Source organism: Strongylocentrotus purpuratus, unplaced genomic scaffold (genome assembly GCF_000002235.5).
Source record: "Strongylocentrotus purpuratus isolate Spur 01 unplaced genomic scaffold, Spur_5.0 spur5_scaffold_5, whole genome shotgun sequence".
Taxonomy (NCBI): domain Eukaryota; kingdom Metazoa; phylum Echinodermata; class Echinoidea; order Camarodonta; family Strongylocentrotidae; genus Strongylocentrotus; species Strongylocentrotus purpuratus.
Genome location: NW_022145611.1, coordinates 4,466,332 through 4,485,365, shown reverse-complemented (window position 1 = coordinate 4,485,365; position 19,034 = coordinate 4,466,332). Strand labels below are relative to the sequence as shown.

At 37.3% G+C, this 19,034-nt stretch overlaps 2 protein-coding genes across 2 annotated transcripts; both read right to left on the bottom strand.

The window, feature by feature from the left end:
* Positions 1-5,440: 5,440 nt before the first annotated feature.
* Positions 5,441-18,023, bottom strand: LOC115918196 (glia maturation factor beta-like). Its single transcript, XM_030998869.1, has 6 exons — positions 17,909-18,023; positions 13,535-13,631; positions 12,102-12,151; positions 10,755-10,887; positions 9,579-9,652; positions 5,441-5,863 (listed from the first exon to the last, which is right to left on the bottom strand). The coding sequence occupies exons 1-6, from the start codon at positions 17,909-17,911 to the stop codon at positions 5,792-5,794; spliced, it is 429 nt and encodes a 142-aa protein (XP_030854729.1). The 5' UTR covers positions 17,912-18,023; the 3' UTR covers positions 5,441-5,791.
* Positions 6,750-9,567, bottom strand: LOC762741 (protein-glucosylgalactosylhydroxylysine glucosidase-like). The gene has a single exon (XM_001198480.4). The coding sequence runs from the start codon at positions 9,043-9,045 to the stop codon at positions 6,808-6,810; it is 2,238 nt and encodes a 745-aa protein (XP_001198480.4). The 5' UTR covers positions 9,046-9,567; the 3' UTR covers positions 6,750-6,807.
* Positions 18,024-19,034: the final 1,011 nt, after the last annotated feature.

Genomic DNA, 19,034 nt, shown 5'->3' with positions numbered 1-19,034 from the left:
ATAAGAAAGAAAGAGGAAATGATAAAACAATAAAACAAAGAATAATATAAGGAAAGATAGAATTATCCGGCGGCCGCATTATTCACTGGTTCTTATTCAGTAATAGATTTCTTTTCACTTTTATCTCTCCTTTTTGGACCCTTGATATGGAGAGGGGGCCGGGGGGGGGGGGCTGCTCAGTCGTTTCGGTCCTCCCCTCCCTCCTTTTTATGTACCTTCTTTTAATTACTAGAAATAAATTTTCGGAATTATGAACCCTTTTTCATTTTTGGAAATAAGAATTTTCAGAATTATAAACCCTAATTCATTTTCGGAATTATGAACCTTCGGATAAACGAACCTTCAGACCTTATGGATAGTAGACGAAATGGACGTTAGACAAACTGGAAATTAAACTAGCTGGTTATTAACTGAACAATAGACCAAATGGGTAGTAGCTGACTTATTGCAGATTAGACCAAATGTAAATTAGCTTAAATGGTCATTATACCAAATGATAAGTAGTCAAAATGATTATTAGACTATGTAGATAGTAGACGAACCGGTCATAGACCAACTTCGGCAATTCACCGTCTCATACCGCCAAAGACCTTAGATAAACAAGACATTTCATTAGAACGTGCTTCCGTAAAACCCTATACTAATATGATATTGAATCGAAAAGCTGAGGAGACCTCTATAAATTTGTAGTAATATGAGTGCATGCATGCATGCTTTTTACCTTCGAAAAAATCTCACCTACCATAAGAATGATTATCCTATAGCTACCCCTAAATTCCTAGATTCCACAATGGGAGGAGATCGACAGTGCACCTAAATGAGCAGCAATATAGGGGTACTTTAAAATAGCTCTCTATTGGGTAGAAGTATATTATTATCAATATTGCTAATTTTACCCCGAATTACCCTTTGTGTATTAAATTGAACAAGTTCATTTTCAAACCGCTCCAAAGTAGTCGATTTGTGGCCATATAGGCACTCCGACTCTTCTTCTAAAAAGAGTCCATACATGCAGTGGGGTACGCAGGATTTTTTCAAGGGGGGGGGGGGTTTAAAATTTTGAAATCGGGCCGAAAATTTCAGCCAACCGCTGAATAAGCGGGGGGGGGGGGGGGTAAGAGGACACTTTTTTTTTTTGGTCTCGAAATTTGAAAATTTGACATCTTTCTTCGTTGGGGGGGGGGGGGGGGGGGTAAGGTCACCTTTTTTAGGTCAGCCATGGGCATAATTATAAAAAAAAAAAAAAAAAACCAAAGGGGGGGGGGCGGTTTAGGGGGGTTTACACACATAAAAATACCAAAGGGGGGGGGGGGGTTTCAACCCCCTAAATCCCCCCCCCCCTCCGTACGCGCGATTATGAGTCGCATATAATATACCTAAGCTTGATTATAACTCCTCAAGATCACGAAGGGACACCACACTGTCGATCATTCCATTTCCAATGAATCCCTTTCTCTTGACATTTTAATCTGCAAGTCAATAAATATATCTTCAAAGACACGGGATCTTTAGACACAACCCAAATGAGCAATATAAGTAGAGCAGGAGAAATAATCCCTCCCTCTGTCACTGATTTGCATGAATATAATAATCCATGCATGGTGAAAAGAAATACCCCGTCATTTCAGATATTTGCCCCCCCCCCCTCCACTTTCAGACTCGTATTAAATCAAGTGTCATGTTTACCAACGTCTACCTTTTTAAAATTACTTTATACTATTTTCAGCAGAATTTTATGAAAAATAAAGTTTCGACTTTGTCAGCACAGCCGGAACAGCCTCTCGTGTATATATTGCACTCCTATCACAAATTTAAATCACATTTTCGAAAACTTCTTCATGATGGCTGAAACATGTGGTATAACCAGTATTAGGAGCAACTTTAAAGGGGAAACATTTCTCAATTTCACCTCACCATTTAGGCCTAAATCGAATTTCAGAATTTGCAGAACCCTAACTTGATGTAGGGTAACTTTGCATTTATCTTTTTGTGTATATATCTTACGTACATTTATTACGTTCTATATGCTTGTAATATTAATGTAAAATGCCTTACATATTATATTTCTTCTCTGTCGACTGGTTTTTTCAGCCTGTGCTTCTGGTCACTATTTGTGACCCTATATACTGGCTCTTAACAGGTTGAGATCATGGCCTTAACAATACTTGATATAATACAAACAAATAAGTAGACGAACCATGGACAAAAAGAACAGAAAAATGAAAAAGAATTATTATAGTGCATTTCTTGAAATAAACTTTATTACTGTAAATCATTGTGTACAATTTTTGTGTTAAGTAAACAAGGCATTGCACAAATTTAAATTATTACAGGATACTCTCTCAAATGATAGTTTCTTCACATTCATGTACAATCACAACCTCAGTTGGATTAAGGTTATTATAACAGTTTGCTAGTATTTTTTATAATTATGTTTATATGTCACAGAGTTCCGGTATATAAAATGTTGAGAAGAGACTAAAATGAATGTAATTTCGATCTAAATAACGCATGACTATAGGCATATATATCAATCATCTGGTAGAGGTGCCGTGGTCTATATAGTGGATACAGTGCTTTGAGATTTCCCTTTGTAGGTGCCCTTTTTTTCTCTCCAGAAAGTGCTCTTTTTTGTTGGTGCCCCCCCCCCCCACCCACTTTGGAAGTCGCTCCGCCGCCTCTGATATCAATCTTCCGGTAGAGGTGCCTTGGTCTGATGGATACATCTTCAGACTGTAGATCATATGGTTTGTGGTTCAAGTCCCGCACTAATGTCCTACCGTAAGATATTAAGCTGCATTTGCGACTCTCCACCGAGGTGTTAAGGAATTCCTTGAATGCTGTGAGCACCGAAATCGGTAGACTAGCATTGTCAGAGTATTATTGGAGCACCTAGCATGGTGAATATGCGCACAATAAAATATCAAAAATTGTTATTATCATTATTATTGAACAAAATCATGGCTTGATGGTGCACAGTGGGTAATTATGAGCGCTATAAAAATATCAATTATTATTAATTTCTGAACAAAAATCACGACTTGATGGATTTGCACATTATTTGTTACTCCTCACATGTCAAGCATATTCAAGTTATTTATATCTTTAAGAATGTATATGGAAAACAAGCCTTATATGTCAAGTTAAACAGCAGACTATAGCACACCCCATAGCATCATCTTATGAGCACTTTTGTCTCTTTCCAAATGAGGTAAAAATAATGCTCTACGACCAATAAGGACCTGAAATCTTTTCTCCAGTCATCGGTTACTACATGCATACTGCAATTTGAGAGTTTTGGAGAAAATACTTTGTTATTTCATCAAAGGATATTATTCATAAAGCTCATACATAAATTTGAGGAAATGACTTTATAAATGATTGGGGCGTACAATACAGTGACAAATGTATACATCAACAATGGTAGAGATGCCCAAAAATGTAAGGGTAAAGTTTTCTAATCACATTCAGTCTCCTTTTTATCCATGTTCATCACCTTTAAATATCATGATCATTAAAAAAACTTTTTCAAAACATAGCTCATGAAATATCAAATAAATATATCACATACACAATAAAATTTGTTAAGTGTAACGATCATAAATTGATACTGCATTAACAGAGTTACATCTTGATCTATCATTCACTAATCCTGTTAAAATTATTGAGCTCCAAAAACTAGTATATGTGACTTTATATGACGTTAGAATAAGTAAACTTTTAATACTCATATACGTGTACCTTAAACCTATTTAGGCCTAGTTAATATTACTATAATTGCTGATCGAAATATGTTTCAAAATGTGAGAATCCAGATAAATGAATAATTGAAAAACCTCAATAAAGTATCTTGTTTAACTCAAATAAAGTCAAAATGCAACACAAACTGTTACACTCCAGAATTCTTACCCAACTCAAACATGTACTTCAAGATTTCATATTTCTATTTACAAGCTCGCTGTGTACAAAATTGAAAAGTCATTCATGATCTGACGTAGAAAGATGAAAGTTGTGGAAGACTTATGAAGAATAATTTTATCAACCTGATTCCTTCTATGCAACAGTAAGGACGTACAGTATAGAGATCAGAAAATGAGATTATAGTTATATAGATTTAGCAGTGAAAAGTGCTCAAAACTTAAATTAATAGATTTTTAGCTAAAATGCAGCACATGTATAGGTTTACATAGGCTAAGCGGTATGGCCCATGGTGATTGTCATTTCAAAAATTGTCATACTTATAAAGATTTTAAATTTAATACATAGTTGTCACTTATTTGTCACTCTGAACACACAAGTAGAGTCTATGCTTACAGAGAAGAGTGCAGGCAGGCAAATGAGCCTAAATTAAGTTTGAACAAAAATGTGATGTCCTCTGAAAGCAGAGAATAGAGAACAGAAATAAAGGTAGAACACAAAAGTATAATAAAGGTAAAAAGGGGACTAATAATAAAATTTAAAAAAAATAAGTATACTGACTTTGCTATCATTTGCACACATGAAATCACAAAAAAAATCTATGAGACATTTGTGTATTTAAGGGTTAAAGAGCATTAGAAGAAAAGTTAATTCAAAGTTGCCTTCCCTACTAATGCATGTGTCTACATGTACAAGTTCCTTGGCAAGTCAAAAGTTAGTTTTATCTTTCATATTTAGAGGTCATCTATAACATTTAGAGTGTAATTTGGCAATTTCTTTTTATAGAAGTACTAATTTGAAATTTTGCAGAGCAAAATATATACTTGTTTTTGTATACATTTTTGTTTAAAATTGGTTCTTCTAAAAAATATTAGACATCATTCCACGAGATAACATGATCAATCATCCAAAATATAAAAATAGAATAAAACATATATATAAGATATACATGTTTATTCAACAAATAGATAATAAATGAAAATTTGAACACACAACATACTTGTCTCTTCATGATGTACTAGTCTCTCAATGTTTTCCTACGTATCTTATATACAGTAATCTCTTATACATGCATAAGTGATGAATAAATATTTGTTACATGCCCAGTTACATTAAAAAAAATCTTTCTTGACTACATATGTATAATGATATGTCTGCAAGATACAACAAATTCCTGATCACAACCATGTACTTTTCAGCAAGTTTCCATGATATATACACAGAAATTTGAGGAGGATGTACATTACCTCCATGCTAACATTTATGTGTCCTGACCATGGAATGATTGGGCTGTTCAGTTAGGAAAATCAAGTTGATATTCTTGAATATAAAGAACAATATCAAATGGATTATACAGCAGTATTCGACAGTTAATAATCAAACACAGGAACTGCAAGCTAATGGCCTGAATTAAAAACATGAATATTGCTGTCTTTGATATATGTACGGACCTTTGAATCCCTCTTATGAGAAATATGAGCAAAACACAAAAATACGTTTTTTTATTTTTCTACCCAACAATTTCATTATGTTTACCATAGTTAAGCAATCCATCACTCCTTTCTATCAATTAATATAATGAAATATTCTGTAAAATTGATGAATTCAATGACAGTATAAAGATATATATATCAATTTGATCTGCTAACATTTAACAAAAAGAAGAAGAAAAAAAAAGATTTCTCAGAGCAAGAAAAGTAAGCTCTTTCTTCCTTGTATACACCCTAACAAATTTTCCTTTCAAAGTATTTCACAATATATTTGTATTATAATAGTGTATTCTTAACTAATATGTAACTTGGTTAAATAGATATGGATAAACAAAACAAGTATCGGTTCGAAAAAATTAATGAAATGGAATGTCTTATACAATCTAATTAAAAAATCCTAATTTTTTTTTCAACCATTCCTCTGTGAATTCTTCCAGGTCACTCAACTCAAAGTACTGCAAATAGAGAGATAAGAAAATGGAGAAAAAAAAAATAAAGTTGAGTAATAAAATGGTATTAAAATGCAATTTACTTGTATACTATTCAGTGAAATAAAGTGTACATGTACATGAATAATAGAAAGAAAAACACAATTTATAAGTAAAATATAGAACTTACATCAAATATCAATGGGAGCTGACATTTTCACAACATAATGAAATAAATAGTGTAGACAGTTTCCTACATAAGAAATTATTTCAATCTATTATATTTATATAATATTGACTGGCCTTGAGGGGTATATCAGAAATATTGACCAAGCTCAGATCATATTGCCCCGAGTCGAAAGACGAGGGCAATATGGTCTTAGCGCGGTCAATATTTCTGATTTCCCCCGAAAGTAAAGCCAGTCAATATTTTTATTGTTATCCAAATCAGACATCTAGAGCAAATACAGAAATCCACCATGACAATCTCAAGAACTGAACAAACTTTTGTCAAACCAACACTGTGCATCCAGTGCTTGACAAAATTTTCGATACACTGCAAACAGTGTGTATTTAGTGTGATTATTACGTCACAATAGAGTGCGCGCAAAGTGCGCAGGTTCTCGTACGCATAATAGATGCGCAATGAAAATGCGACGGGGTCAATACAAGATGCCCGGTTGCGAGACCGTGGAAAATACCAAGGTATATTTACACTCGTCTCTACACGCAAAGTCAATACGCGCAGGGAGACCAAGGAAAATACAAAGAATATACCCCTCCGTTCCCACTGCTAGTGAAAACTAGGGCAATATGGTTTTGTAAATGACCAGCTCAGATATCTGATACGGGTAATAATTCATAATATTGTACACAGCATACAGATAATTACTAGACTAAAAAAACGTACATCTGACAGAAAACCACATCCCCCTCCCTTTTTCTAGGGAAAAAATTACTCATTTTACAAATCATTGTGGAGAGGTTGGTTCTATGCTGAAATCCAAACGAGGTACAGTAACTGTTGTTTTGAGATATAAAGGATAAACATGCGACCCTTGAACAAGTTGTAAATCAGCTTGGAAGTGAAGATCAGGTTTATCTAGAATGACAACATCTACAGAGTCATTTTTCCCCGAGATACACAGGGAATTTCCTAAGTAGTTAAGACCTCTAAAGGTAATGGTATCTGTGTCTGGCGGAAGTGTAATGTCGACACGGAGGCTGTTTTTTTGCAGCCGCATTCCACCATAACCAAACACAACAGCCTGGAGGAATCCTCCCATGCCAGTTACAAAGTTAACAGCACCTGCCCCTGTGGCTGTTTCCGTCCAGACTTGAAATGGTTGTTGGATATTGGCATAGCTGCGAGCAAAGTGTTTCTCAGCTTTGGTAAGGTTTTTCAGTTCAAACCAGCCAATAGCAAACATTCCCCATGTCATTGCAGGACCATCAGGGTCAGTTACATTGATTCCCTCAAAGGTCTCATAGATCTCAAGATCATTGCGTCTGGTGTCAGCTGTCATGTTGACCATCAAAGGGTATCCTAGGAGGATGGCATCTGCTTGTTTGACAAAGGTTCCCGGAATGTAGCCTTCAAACTCTGGATGATACTGCAGTCTATGATCGAATGGAATGACCATCTCATCTGCTATTTCTGCCCATTTTTTAGGAACTGACTTGTTGATCAATGAAGCAGCATATGCCGGAAGTCTGAGGCTTATTTGGGCTATGGTGTTAGTGTAGACTGAGTTATTAACGCTTTGATGATATTCATCAGGAGGCATGATGTTGTTGATTGTGTATGCCTTCAAGGTTTGGTTGTACTCCACCTTGCTCTCCCAGAATTCTGCAATACTTTTAATTGTCTCAAATCCATCGTTACTCTCAAGGAATGTTGTATCATTGGCTGCCCACAGATACTGCTGCACAGCAAATGCGATGTCTCCACTGATGTGAAGTTCATTGGTAGGATACGGTGCCGCTGGGCAGACCTCAACACCAGTAAATGCCATCTCCCAGGGATACTGCGCACCTCTGTATCCATTCTTGGCAGCATTATCCCTGGCTGCCTGCAGATGATAAGATCTAGACTTCAACATTTCTAGCGCAAGATCTGGATGGAACATCAGAATTGGCGGGAACATCCAAGTCTCCTGATCCCAGAAAATGTGCCCTTTGTAACTGTCAGGACCACTTCCCCCATGAGCCAAATCTCCAGGATTGATACCATAAAAATGGAATGGAAAATGAACATCACCTCCTTGAGGAGGCAGAGAGCTTGTTATATAGTACATACTGCCATAGATAGCTTTGGCCAGTTTGAGGTTAGTTCCATCTAGATCAATCTTGCCATCCATCCACTTGTGTTGCCAGGCATTCTCATGGGTATGAAAGAGCATCCCTGCATCCCTCTCATCCCATCCGGCTCTCAGTGACTGCCATGCTTCAGATTTGCTTTCAGAGACTGCAGAGAGAAATGTCCAGACTTGGGAATCAACACCTGATGCTAATGTAAGGCTTCTTGGTACATCATCCCAATACATATATAGTGCTGAAGTTGCACTTGTTGGTGTTTCAGAAGTAGTGGTACCACCACTTGAAAACCATGGATCGCCCTTTGTTTTGGGGGCTGTCACTTTTAATCTGACATCCTCACTCTTTGGGTTAAACTTGTGCGTCAGTGAGAGAGTGATTTCGTCAGAAGTTCCTGGTTTTCTTGAGATCAAAATTTCATTGACAAGGAGACGAGTCCAATTTTGATGAGCATATATTCTATGCTCTATGTTACTAGTCTCCATGGTGATTCGATGGTAAAATGTCCCATTAATTACATTCAATAGGAAGGATTCTTTGTTGAATATCTTGTCCTTGCTGTCTATATGGATATCAGCTGTGGATGGAATCTTGGCACGGTGGCTGTCTCCATATCTACCATTGTAGATACTATTCACATGAATGACTTTACTATACACAGTGGTGGCCAAATATCCATTCCCGACAGTTGGCATACAGCAGGCTTCTTGTGGCAGAGTCGGGGTTTCAAAAATGTATGCTTTTGTAGAGACATCAGGGTAATCATTACACAAACAATCACTTTTGACAACTGCAATAACAGCCATGAAGAATATATACAAATAGACTACATGAAATGTGTCTGCCATCTTGCAGGCCTTAATTCCCCTTGATAAGTAACCAGAAAAGCTCATATTACTCAGTCCAGCAGTGAAGTGAATTCAATAAGTTTTTAACATTTTCCACGGGTGTGGAAAATGAGTCTTGTCACTTCCTATTGATAGAAGACAGGAAGTTTCGCATCCTCTGTATTTAAAGGAAAAGTTCAACCATAAACTGAAAAACAAACTTCCCAAAGCCTCTGCAGAGGTCAGACATTGAAATGCACCATGAAAAACATATTCATCCTCAACCATGTTCTTAGACAACAATGCTTACTTCCTTAAACAAGATGTCTATAAAGAAAAAGGTTATATTCTGAAAATCATTTCATCTTTATTTTACTTGTCATAGCAGTTCTAAACTTTAAGCACATCATTGATAAATGATTACCAATAGATGACCAAGCCTACCTGCACACACAACTATGAAAAGTTACAATTTCAAATTTGTTATGCCAATTCAAACCATCAAAAAATTAAACATAAATTAAATTAAAAAATAAAACAAAGTCAGAACACCACCTAGAGCTAAAACATGGCTATATTATCACAGTATTTACACATACCTTCGTAATACCCGTTCGACGGTGAAGAGTTATACAACTACCGCTGTACATCATTGCAAGTTCTGCTTTGGTTCCTAACACAAAATGAAAGAAAACACAGATCACAAAGAGTGAACTCTACTCTTCTTTATTAGAAGAGTGATGAAAACTTTTTTATGTAAATGTGCAATATATCCATATTGTTTACAATTAGTTTTCTTCATCAGTTTTCCTTTCAGCTTCTAATGCCAATTTTATTAGATTATTGTAATATACCATAGCACAACTTCACACAAACTGATCTACACATACCGAACATTAGCTTATAAGGACCATCACACACATCAGAAATGATTCAAGAATCAAGATGCATGCTTGTACAATGTCTTCAATTTAAATTTTAAATATTATACAATCGATTCTACGACAACTACCCCCTAGACTGTAACCCCCCCATCTCAAGCCCCGATCTGAAACTTACCAGCTCCAACTACATGTACCTGTGGACAGCTTTTTCATAGAACTGTCCCCAAAGGCCAAATACATCCCTAGGATAACTATCCCATGGACATAACACATTGGTAACTACTCCACCCCCCCCCCCTTCCCCTAATTCAAAATTCCCTTAAGTACTTGTTGGAGGACAAATTTTAGCATTTTTTGAGGGGGGTTGGGTGTCCTTGGGAGCAGTTGTCCTACATGTTTTGGATGACGTAAATGATAGGGTGCGTTTAAGCTTAAATTTTGAAGGCAGAATGAGCGATTTGTAACGCTCATCGTAAACGCTCATCGTAATCGCAGTTCCACGGTGTATTGATTATGCTCACTTCTCTGGCTCCTCCAGGCAATTCTCCTTGGGTGGCCTTAATTGGCCTTGAAGCTGGATTCGCACAACTGCACTGTGCATGCTACGTAGACCCACTAGAGGTCAGTGCGTTGACCCCATTTAAACGCGTTTACAAATTGTAAACGCATCTTTTTGTGAGTTTACGATCGTCGATCGTGATCGCCGTTTTTCGGTGATTCTACAAAAGTGAGAAAGGACGCAACCGTGTTTTAAAAGTTCTAAACGTGTACCAGATGCCTGATTCTGGCCAGAAAAAGTTAAGCATAAACACGCCCATAGACCATGAGAGTCTTCCTAATACTCTTTATTTTCATTTGGATGAAATAGATTGAAGTAGACTGAATACACACCTTGAGGATGTATAAAAATGAAGCAAAGGGGGTATGATATTCTTCCATCGTCATGGTGACGACAGTAACTATAGAGTACATATCTTGGTAGATGTTCAGGCAGTTCTTCTTGTAACTCATCTGGTGTCATGTCCTAAAAAAGCACAGGTATCAAAAACAATTTAACTTCATAGCTCTGTCTAATCACTAGCGTATCTTATTTTAAGCCTTTTGTTATCTTCCACCACATGACATGATATAAATCACAAAATTAGAATTTACTTTGTGATTTAGATTGTTTTTTTCTTCTTGTTCAATATCTGAAATGGAAGTATAAAGAATAGAGCTCTGGTCCACATAGGGCATTAAAATGTCACAAAAAAGGAAAGCCACAGCAAAAAAAAACTTTGCATGTTTCAAGGACATAAGCACCAACCCTGATGAACCACAATGTCTGCTGAGAGCCAGAAGCGCCTTAAGTTTAACTCACAGCTTTGACATGGCTTACACCCTGTGACTCAAAACAAGACAAATTCTACTTATTCTATAAAAAGGGTTCCCACAATTTCATAACAGCAATACTCCAGACTTTTCCCTAATGTTTCCTTAATGGAGTTTCAAAATTGCAAGATCATTAAGAAGGTATTGTCAACACTTATGTTAGGTTAAAATTATGTTGCCAGCGGCCACGGCAGGCCGTTTGCATGAAACGTAGTGCGCTGTGGGATTTCGGCCATTTTTTCTCCGTTTTCAAGTTTTGTTAGGTCTTGCCAAGTTTTTTATTACGTACTGTCACGTTTTGTTGCGATCATCCATTTTACTTTGGCCTACTACATTTGACTGCCGTGGCAATTTTTTTGACAGGTTAAAATCTGGCCCGGCATCCATGGCCTGTCACGTTTTCCCATTCCGTCTCCCCGCATTGTCTCACGTCCATACCGTTTTGTCCAAGGTGGCCTGAAACGTGATTGCCCTGGCCGGCGGGAACATAATATAAACCTAGCATAAAAAGCCAACAAAGTCAATCATCCTATGAAGGCACTCTGTTTGGAGACATAATATGAGAGAGCGACTATGGAGGGGGGGGGGGGGGGAGTAATGAAATTCCCTTGGCATCATTTCATGAAAATTTAAAAAGTACAAGTTCACCAACATCCAATTGAAATGTGTTAAATTCAATACTTGCATTTCAATGGGTACTTGGCAAACTTGAACATCCTAATTTGTAGTGATATTTTTCAAAGTCTCTGACATTTCCCTGACTGGCAAATGGGGGATACATTTTCCAGATTATCCCTCATTTCAAGAGAAACTGAGAAAAGTGACAACGCTGATCAACATGCATACCGGTATGCTCTTTATATTTACCTCATACTGATCATCCAAAACTATCAAGAGCTTACTACTGTCTATTTTCACTGCATGGGGGAAATTAAAGAAAGAAAAGAATGTGGTTAATATTCCTTCAACTTTAATCTTAAGGCAGATTTATATCTGTCAAAGTGAAATATGTAGCTAAAAATGTACCATTATTTTGAAATATGTAATTACCTATCAACCAAAATAAAAAATAAAAAACACTATCTAATCAGTAGATAAGAAACTGTTATCTGGCATCTTTCCAGATATTTACACTATTCCCTTGGAAATCATAGATGAAGTATGAAAATGTCTTCCACGTTCATCTTTTGAACAATATAAATATGAAGGAGAAATATCAGGGTCGATGCAAATTAAATCACCTTGACTTCAATTTTTACAAATTTCAAACCTCATGTTAACTTTTTATACCAAAATAGCAAATTTCTTCCTTTCAATGATGGGTTACTTTACAGGTAATGCAAAACATCATTATACCTCCAGCTATGCAAACAAGTTTTAATCACACATGACCTTGAGTTTTGTTTAAAAAAGAACAAATCGTTGAATATAATAATACCTTTTTTTCTTCAAATCACAATTTTAACCTTTAGAATACTATAAATGACACTTTTCTTTATGTGACTAAAACTGTTTGTGAGCTTTCAAAGTTAACCACAGCCTTGTCTAATATCTTATCACTTCAAACAATGAATACCATGAAAGCAGAAGTTTTGATTGCTTGAAGTAGCCAGGCTTTCAAACCAATCAAAGTCATGCTTATCACTCAAAACAAATCAGCATAACTGAGTCTGGAGTTTGTAAACAAAACCCTCTCATTTTCATGAGACAGGAATGGGAGGATATAGCGAGAATAAAGTCCATATTTTGTCTTAAATCAACAATATGCACCAAGAAATGCAAATTTTTACTAAATTCATCACTGTGTATTATCTTTCCAGAATACAACTGTATGCTGTGAGAAGTACTACCTGAAACAGGTCCAATCTATTATTTGCAATTGCCGCTGATGGGTAAAACAGCTTATCATGGTCAAACACAAATTGGCAATTTAAAGGTGTATCTTGCAAGGTTCATTCCCATTTGCTCTGTACTAAAGAGAATCTTAGACACATACACATACATGTATCTGGTTACATTTCAAACGTGCAGCTCCTGGACGTAGGACTGAACACATACTTGCAATGGCTGCATGAGTCACCAAGTTCATCACATAACACGGCCAAACATGCAGATTATATTGGACATGTCCAACAGCCTCCTGCAGCCACTTGTACTCTAGCTAGCCTGCAAAAATAGGAAACCCCAGACCCCAACGCCCAACACAGGGATATTTTACTGAAGTCATTTATTTGGCACAGTTTGCCATGGACCAACCACAAGACGTCCACAGTCAGTGGTGGCTATAGCAACATACTTACATACTATTGCTGCATTGTTTTTCTCCTTTCTGAAACGAAACTTCTTAACCAGCTCATCTATTTCCGGGTCCAAGTCACACACTGTCACATTCGCAGCCTAAAAAGAGAAATTAAAAATGCTATGTCAATTATTAATATGTAAAGCATCAAACTATAGAGCAATCTTTCAGCATCATTACCCTCACCTTCTTTTTTTCATGAAGTTAGCATCAAATTGGCAACACAAAATCAGTCTTTCCTGTATTCCATAATTTACCTCAACCTGACCTGTATTCCATAATTTACCTCAACCTGACCATCACTAGAATGACTATGCTAACCCCAGTCAGGGGTCAACGTTTTTGTAATGTAGATGATATTGCATGTGCCATATCAGTGCAACATCAACTGGAACATGAGGAAGATGACCAAAGCTCTATCACTCCTGTAATAAACTAGTGCATTTTCCTTAATTTTGGTCACAGCTTTCAATGGCCACAAGTAGAATTAGAATCATCTGCTGTGGACAGTAAAATGCCAAAGCCAAAGGTAGAGTAAATTTCCCAGGAGGAGTTCACAAATTAACAAATGCTAAATTACACAGCGAAGACATATAAACACACACGAAGCAGACTACAAATATGTACTACACACACATACAGCCAATAGGGACTTTTAGATTCTGCACAACGAGAACGCAGACTGCCCTTTTAAGGCAATGTGACGTCATTGCCAGTGCCTTAAAAGGACGTCACATTGCCTTAAAAGGGAAGTCCACGTTCTCGTTGTGCAGAATCTAAAAGTCCCTAATGCCCATAACAGAACTCACAGAACACTGACCCAAAGACTAAAGTCATCCTAAAGACCTTAATTCTGCCTCCAAAAATGGAATATCAGTGCGAAAATCTGAAAGCTTGTGGGAGCTTGCTTATGCATGGTGATAAGAAACTGGTCGCCAAAAATGAGCTAAAGGTCCGTAAATTGTGAGGTTTTGTGCCGGATACCGTTGCAGGCGCTGTAAAGGTGTGGTGACTGCACTGTACGTGACACATCACATGACATGTATATACAAGGTGACATCCCAATTTGTCTTTTAACAGTATCCCAGGGGCCCGCTCCTCGCACCATCATAAGCCTAACTTCTTGACTAAATCAGCGTTACTGAGCTACTTGTACCGTACCGACGAAGGGGTGCGGGCAGACGTGCGTGCCTGAAGTTAGCGACCGTAGTAATGATCATCATCGTCATAATGTGAGTTATTTACATGAATTTAATGAGGATCTGAGATTCAGCCACTAACTTACCACACAGCTCGCAGCATCGCTACGCTTAGAGATCAGGGGCCTGTTCCTCAAAACCAACGACAAGACAGTCATTACTTTATCTGTCAACTACGGAGATGTTTCTGATCTTCCTAAACCGTTTTGAACACGAGGAGCTTACTACCTAGTATCTTGTGAAATCGATACTATCTGCGAGAAGAAGAATCAGTTTTGTTCTTGAGATGGGTACCCCCCCCCCACCCCCGGATATTATCCTTTGATAGTTTATAAAAATACACCATTATATTATTCTTAGAAAAAATATGATGTAATGAAATTAATGTCCAATGTTTTAGGCGTCAGCACATTATCAAAATTACAAAAATTAAACATTCCAAACGTTAAAACATATGTTTAAAATATTCAGTTTACACATTTGAAGAAAGAATTTATCTTGAAAGCAATATGGGTCTGATATCTAGAGAATACACTTCTGACTATAGAATGTTATTTTCATGCTGGCAAGCTTGAAAAGTAGCCCCCGAAAAGTAAATATTAATTTTTCCCTGCTAAATAATCTAAATTATCAATGTTATAGTAGTCTTAGTCTAGTCTATGTTGGAATTTGTGAAATTTGTTATCCAATGTTACGAAGAAAACAAAATGAGAATGATCCTAGTTGTTTGAATTTTTATCTGGCTAGACCAAGTCATGTATTTAAAGCTGTAATTATTTTTCCTTATATTAAAAACAATATTGCATTTTCTTATTTTCGCAAAAATTGCAGTACACAAATTTCTGCAAGTCTTTTACTTTATATTTGAGTGAAATAAATTCTCTGTCTCAAAATGACATTTATACACCCTTCGACCCTGAGACGCCAGAGCAATTAATAGAAAGTCTAAAGAGCTGTCAACACGTTTGTATGCCCGCGTCATTAACATGGCCAGTTTATATTCGTAATTTGCTGGAAATTGTTCTTTAAAAATGAGAATTAACGAGTTTGAGTAGAATTTCACTATAGCATACTTATGTTAAAAATGATTGTTGAATATCTGAAAGAGATACTCTTTGGTTAAACCAGTTATAATAATGGGCCAGTTTTTGCACAGAAATAACAAACAAATTAGGAATTATAGTGATTACCATGCCTGGTTATTACCATGATCATCATCATCATCGATCATACTGGCACATATTATATTTTGACACCTTACCGTGGGCAACAGCCTACATTAATAACTGGTTGATAGAAATCTTCTTTCTCATCCACTACTTGAGCTTTTCCCTGCATATATCTTTCGCACAATGAAAGTTTTGAGTTGTGGTCACAGACTAGGCTGCTGGGCTAAGCTATGTGCACCCAGCATACCTGCCAACCCTTACAAATAATTTGGAATATTCTGTTTTTCTGGATTTCTAGGACCTGAAAATCCAGAATATTCAGATCTTTGGATGACAACGAATCATGTTGACTACGAGACTTTCTCGGATTAATCATTGATTTAGGATCTAAATGAGCAAGCTATCATAAGTCAAATAAGCTATATGCTATTTTTTAGCCAAAATTACAACAAGATGTTCCGAATTGGCTCTATCTATCCCCCCGGTGCGAGACCTCTGGATTACCGTCTGTATTGGGGAATGTCAACAAATGTCAGTTTTATTAAAGAAATGACCCATATCAGATGTGTATTTCTGTCTACGGTTTGCCGTGAAACCTGTGAAAAAGTGTATGTTTTTCCAGGAAGCTGTAATGAATGGAGACTCTGTCTCGAAAGAATTTCCAGAGGAAAAGATATTCAAGATTAACTTGGCTTAACAAAAAGAAATGTAACCCTCTCCAACCATCAAATCCATCTACAGCTGTCCTTATCAATGCACAGTTCCCCTCTAGTATTCCAAATATTACGAAATGTTACGCAATGCCATTTGATTCCTGAAGTTCTCTATTCACTCGTTCGTAAAAATATGCAGGCATCGAGCTTTGAAGACATGCGTGGCACAGAAAAATAGGTCATGTTCAGCAAAGATGTATTTAGCTCTATAACATATAAAATACAGAATTCCCGACATATGACCAATGAACCTTTATTTTGGTTATCAAATGCTGTTTTCGTGCTCTGATAGCTCTACTGAAGACGAAACCATTTGTTGGAGCGAATGTAAGGTTTTCATCATCATGATTTTCTCATCTAATTATTGACATTTTCCGAAAATTTCCGAAATTTGTATATAGCTAGGAAGGTACATGTACATGTAGTCCAAAGGTTCATCTCCCTAAAGAATTAAATGAAATTGTGTTAAATGTTTGCGCATTTGTTGGACGATGGTTAGAAGTTGTCAATTCATCACCACTTTTCACCCCAAGTACGGGCCAGCAACGCATAAGCCGCCATGGTCGCTGGCCTGGGCTGTGGGTGAAACGGGAGGACTAGGGAGCTGTATGGTCTCGGAGAGGGATTAAGGGGATTATGGTAGGGGAAACAAAAGACGTGCGGTGCCACAGATGGCTTCAAAGGGGCCTCTTGGACGGGATCTCCATTCATTACAGCTTCCTGATTTTTCCGAAAAATACTCCAAAAATAACAAGAAAATTGACACGAAACAGGTAATAAATAAAACATAAATATAATATTTTAACTCATGATCTTCATTTGGACATTTAATGAATATTTACTTCATTTTGGGTATGTTTTAGTAGGGTATCTCCACGCCGGAGTTACGGTAATATAGTCTACAGGTCAAATTTTGGATAGGTTTCTGCGTGCGCCCAAAGTTCTTTGTGTGTGGTTAATAATAGTACTATTGACTGCCTTCAGGGCAATATGACTTGTCATATAGTCTATATCGTTATGCCCTGAACGCAGTCAATAATACTTTTACAAATTCCATAAATCACAAAGTCCATGCAAACCAATAAGGCTCGGCATTCCCAGCACCGGCCGGGACCGGGGCGGGGCGGCCAGGCTGCAGCTGTGCTGCCCTGGTAGGTACTCTGGCCTCGCCGCCTCAGTAAGTCAGTTCTTTGTCTTTTTTAAAGTCATGCTGTGATCTAAATACCATTCAGCACTCGCTGCACTGTCACTAATGTCTTTGAATTCAACAGATCGTAATTATATAATAACATACCATACTGATAATTTTATCCGAGACAAGTAAGACGACAAAAAAAAAACACCAAAACGCCTCCAAAATCCGGAAGTCCTAATAAAATTATTTCATAGTCTTCTCGGCAGTAGTTTTTTTTTTCAAGGAAAAAGAAGAAGAAGGCAAAACTATTTTGGGAGTAACAAATAATGGGTAAAGAATATTTATAATATACATATACGAACAATGCTGTAATTTTATTTCAATTGATTTTTCTACCTCATAACAATTCGAATAAAATTCGACTGGATGACCTAGAATATATTTCATTTACGAGCAATTAATCCTGAAAAGAGATTAGAGCGCACAACCGCAGCCAGTCACCATTATTATATTATCATTCTGTCATTTCTGTGTATTACTATTTGGGAACATCACTCAGTTTGATTTGTTTCGAGATATATCTCATTAATGTTGTTGGTGTTGTTGGTTTTTATGGCCTTTTCCATGGCCGTCGGATGATTTTCGCCCAATGAATAGTTTAGAACCTATAGTGCCAACACCATTAAACCGGGCACAAATTTTGTGTTTAGTCTAAAGAGAAAAGAGAGAGGGAGACCGGGAGGGAGATTGAGGGAGAGAAGGAAAAGAAGGGAAAAGGAAAAAGGGATGAAAGGCCGGAGCAGAGAAAGAAAAGAAGAGGGGGGGGGGGGGGATCCGGAAAAAAGGGAAAGAGGGGATAAGGGAAGGGAAAAAATGAGGAAGAAGAATAGAAGGGGGATATCTTTTCCCGCCAACAAGTTGTGGATGGGGGAGGGAGAGGGCAAAAGGCCCTCCCCCCCCCCCCCGCGCCCAAAAAAGAGGGAAGACTGAAGGGAAATGTATAGGATGGCGTATAATTAACAAGAATCCTATAGACAACCCGACCCGACCCTACCCTCATGATCCTGGACCACCCGACCCAATACCCAACCTGGACAACTCAATACCCAATACCCCGGACAAACCTATACAGGCGCAGATCCAGGATTTTCCAATAGAGGGGGGGGGGGGGGGGGGGGGGGGCAGAAATTAGAAAATTGTGCAGACCGTTTTTTCAACTCAACATACCAATACTGACAAGGTCATTAAGCACCATACCGTTACCTACAAGCAGGCATGCATGCAC

Excerpts from the sequence above, each read along its gene's own strand:
- LOC115918196 (XM_030998869.1), bottom strand. Across the intron at positions 12,152-13,534 it reads AAACAATGCAGCAATAGTAT|TGAAAATAGACAGTAGTAAG; the intron begins GTAAGTATGTTG and ends TCCCCCATGCAG. Across the intron at positions 10,888-12,101 it reads TTTTGGATGATCAGTATGAG|GACATGACACCAGATGAGTT; the intron begins GTAAATATAAAG and ends GTGCTTTTTTAG.
- LOC762741 (XM_001198480.4), bottom strand. The coding sequence starts at position 9,045 with ATGAGCTTTTCTGGTTACTTATCAAGGGGAATTAAGGCCTGCAAGATG.